Source organism: Trachymyrmex septentrionalis, unplaced genomic scaffold, assembly GCF_001594115.1.
Source record: "Trachymyrmex septentrionalis isolate Tsep2-gDNA-1 unplaced genomic scaffold, Tsep1.0 scaffold62, whole genome shotgun sequence".
Lineage (NCBI taxonomy): Eukaryota > Metazoa > Arthropoda > Insecta > Hymenoptera > Formicidae > Trachymyrmex > Trachymyrmex septentrionalis.
This window is the reverse complement of record NW_017305800.1, coordinates 1,178,650-1,181,707: the sequence shown is the minus strand read 5'-3', so window position 1 is coordinate 1,181,707 and position 3,058 is coordinate 1,178,650. Positions and strand designations below refer to the sequence as shown.

The 3,058-nt window shown below is 32.8% G+C and overlaps 1 protein-coding gene across 3 annotated transcripts in view; it reads right to left on the bottom strand.

Annotated features, from left to right (window-relative positions):
* LOC108752928 (cadherin-89D) overlaps positions 1–3,058 on the bottom strand; it is a 24,699-nt gene that overhangs the window by 18,152 nt on the left and 3,489 nt on the right. For all 3 annotated transcript variants that reach the window (XM_018494159.1, XM_018494158.1, XM_018494160.1), the window contains exon 2: positions 2,089–2,245. In XM_018494159.1, the coding sequence (XP_018349661.1) occupies positions 2,089–2,188 (100 nt within the window). In that variant the 5' untranslated portion in view covers positions 2,189–2,245. The remainder of the gene's footprint in view (positions 1–2,088; positions 2,246–3,058) is intronic.

Below are 3,058 nucleotides of genomic sequence, written 5' to 3'. Positions count from 1 at the left end.
TTTCTACACACACACTTTCTTTCTATTTTAAAGAATTTGACTTCATATCAATTCCATTAACTAGATAGCTCAATTAGCTGGATTTAATTATCATAAAATATTATTTTAATTCTTTTTTGTAAATTTATATTTCTTTCCTTTGTGCATGTATTCGCTATTCACGTGCAATACTTTGATCAAATGCTTGTTTGTATGTATCCAATAAATATGTATTTATAAGTATGTATTCAATAATATGTATTTAATAAAATTGTTATTATCAAATATAAAATTTATACTTGCAGAAATCTAATATGGATCAATTTATTACAGAAAAATAATAATTATTTGGAGTGAACCGTAACTTATTTGGAATTACTAAAAGTATTGAACAAGAATTTTAATACTTTTAATACATAAAATAAATAATTAATTATTACTGTGTTTTTTAATATTAATAAATTGGCCATTATTCTGTATTAGATTTCTATAAGGGCACTGTACCATTTTTCAGTTAAATAATAATTCTTTAATTTTACCAACATTACTTTGACTTTAAAAGCCAGCTCCTTTTGGCTGAACTTTTTTGCACCAGTGCATCTTTCTTCTTCTTTTTTTCTCCTGAAGAGAAAAGGAAGAAAGATGAACTGAAGCAAAAGTTCAGCTAAAAAGAACAGGCCTTAAGTGAGGCTTAAAACTCTGTCTCTCTCTTTTTAAAGCCGAGAGAAAGACAGAAAGGGAGAGAGTTTTAAACTTCGCTTAAAATTAAAGTAACGTTGGCTTGCAATCGGACCTAAAGTACATTAAACCGTATTTTACGGGACTTATATTCTTTATGGAACTTTATTCTTTGGAGTCAACTTCCGCAGTGTATCGTCGAAGCTATGAAGCTGTAATGGATGACTGCTTGGATTTTTGCCGGAGGCAAACGCCGCACAAATGTTGCATTGACGTTGATTCTCGCGCGAATCAATTTATTATGCACAACGGTATATACGCATCGGCAATCGAATATTTATATCGACGGACTGCCGAGATATTGCAGGTTCTCTTAAAGGCGGGAATCGACAAAGATTCATTAACAAATCCGCGCCTACAAATTGATGTAGACCCGACCGCAATCTCACGATCTAAAATGGTAACGATGGGAATTAACAGTCTATCTTCGGTAAGGCAAAGCCTTTACCAATTTCGCTTGTACTCTGTATGTGCAAATTGGCGCACGTACACGTACGTTCGCATTGTTACCGGCGACAATGTAAGCTGCACAAGGGTGCTGCTATATCGAGTACAGGCTGTTCTATGTAAGTACTAATTAGACTTTAGATCAAATTTTCAATCGTCTTTAGAATGCTAAACCGCCTAATTAACATGGTTACGTTTTGAAACATTAACTTTTTCCGCATTAAATAATCAGCAAATCTATCGCTATGAGAAGCAGTTCTCATAAATCGATATAAATATTTTTATCTATTATTACTTAGAGAAGCGTAAGAATATTCATTAATAGTTTTCAGTGTTAGATTCTTATTATTTAAATATTTACTAAAAAATTCAATTTTTATAAGAGTTTAGAGTACAAAATTAATCAATTACAAATTTTTGCTCTGTACATTCGACATCTGTCATATATTATATTTGAAATTAATTTACAATTAATATTAGTATGTCTATGATTGCAAGAATATAATCTTTTAACCCGTAAGATATTTGTTTATAAATTTACAATATTATTATATATAATTTTTTAACTACTGTACAACATATCTATTTTTGTATCTTCGATTGTAATACAAAATAAAATTATTTTGTTATTTAATTTTTATATTTCATTGCTTAGATAAATCGTGGCAAAGTAGCGTCGAGAAAAAAATCAACATTCAATGCAACTTTCAAATATATATTGAAACGTTTTAATAACTTAAGTTAGTTTTATTAACTTTTAATTGCTATAAATTAATTAAAAATAAAAACCCAGTGATAATTAATTTCTCCTTTAAAATCTTTAAAAAATCGACACAATTTATTCTTTTATCTGTCGAAAATCTTTCTCGAAAAGTACTACGGGAAGAAATAAAAATTACGGAACGAATCGACGCGCGCACGTACCTGTTACACGCTGAACTTGGACGGAAAAAATCAGCAGAACCACCGTGATCAGCCAGGAATGCGGCGGTGGAAAGGTGGACGTCCTCCTTCGCAGCGACATTTTTGGCTTCCTCTCTGCTTCCGGTGCGCGTCAGTCACGTTGTAGCCACGTACATCCCTGAAATTATTCACGGTGAGTCGACGACTGGCGAGCCTGCCGGCCGGCAGGCGCAGAACCGTGACGATGCATCCTCGCAGGTTGCACTAATTGTAAAGTGCATCCTACGTAGGTAGCCACGCGCGTCTTATGTAAAAGGCGCGCTCTTACATGCGCTCCACGATCAAGGGAGAAACAATCGCGTTCCGATATACGGCAAAGGGGAAAGGGAAAGGTTTATTTACCTCTTCCCTGCGCAAAAGATTAGCCGTGGTGTACGGAAAGTAACGCATTCGTGTTGCAAAACACCCACGCGAGATTCAGTCTCGCCGGTGCATTCGCAAGTTTCGAAATTGCATTGCACACCGTTTCATTATATCGGAAGAAATTCATTATATTCAGTTATGATTTTCTCATGATTATATGATTTTACGAGGATTTTCTCTTGTGCATAGATGAAAGATATATATATATAGGAATACGAGTTCTTTTATCATTTAATAGAATACAACACTGCGTATAAAATGTTTCACTTTTACCGTATTATATTTTCCGATGGCAGATTCTCTTTAATCAATTCAGAATCTCTTTTTTTTTTCACTATGAACGAGATTCGATTCAATCAAGTCGGATGGAATCAATTTCCTTTGAACAAAATAAATTCAATGTTGCAAAAAAACTAGTATGTAGTTTATCGAAATCATTTCTGACCGCAAATTATATTTTTATATAATTTATTAGTGTTTTAATAACACAATATTTTAGACAAACTTATGTACTTCAAATCATCTAAATCATTTTGAAATAACTTGAAAGGTTTAATCGCCGATATTA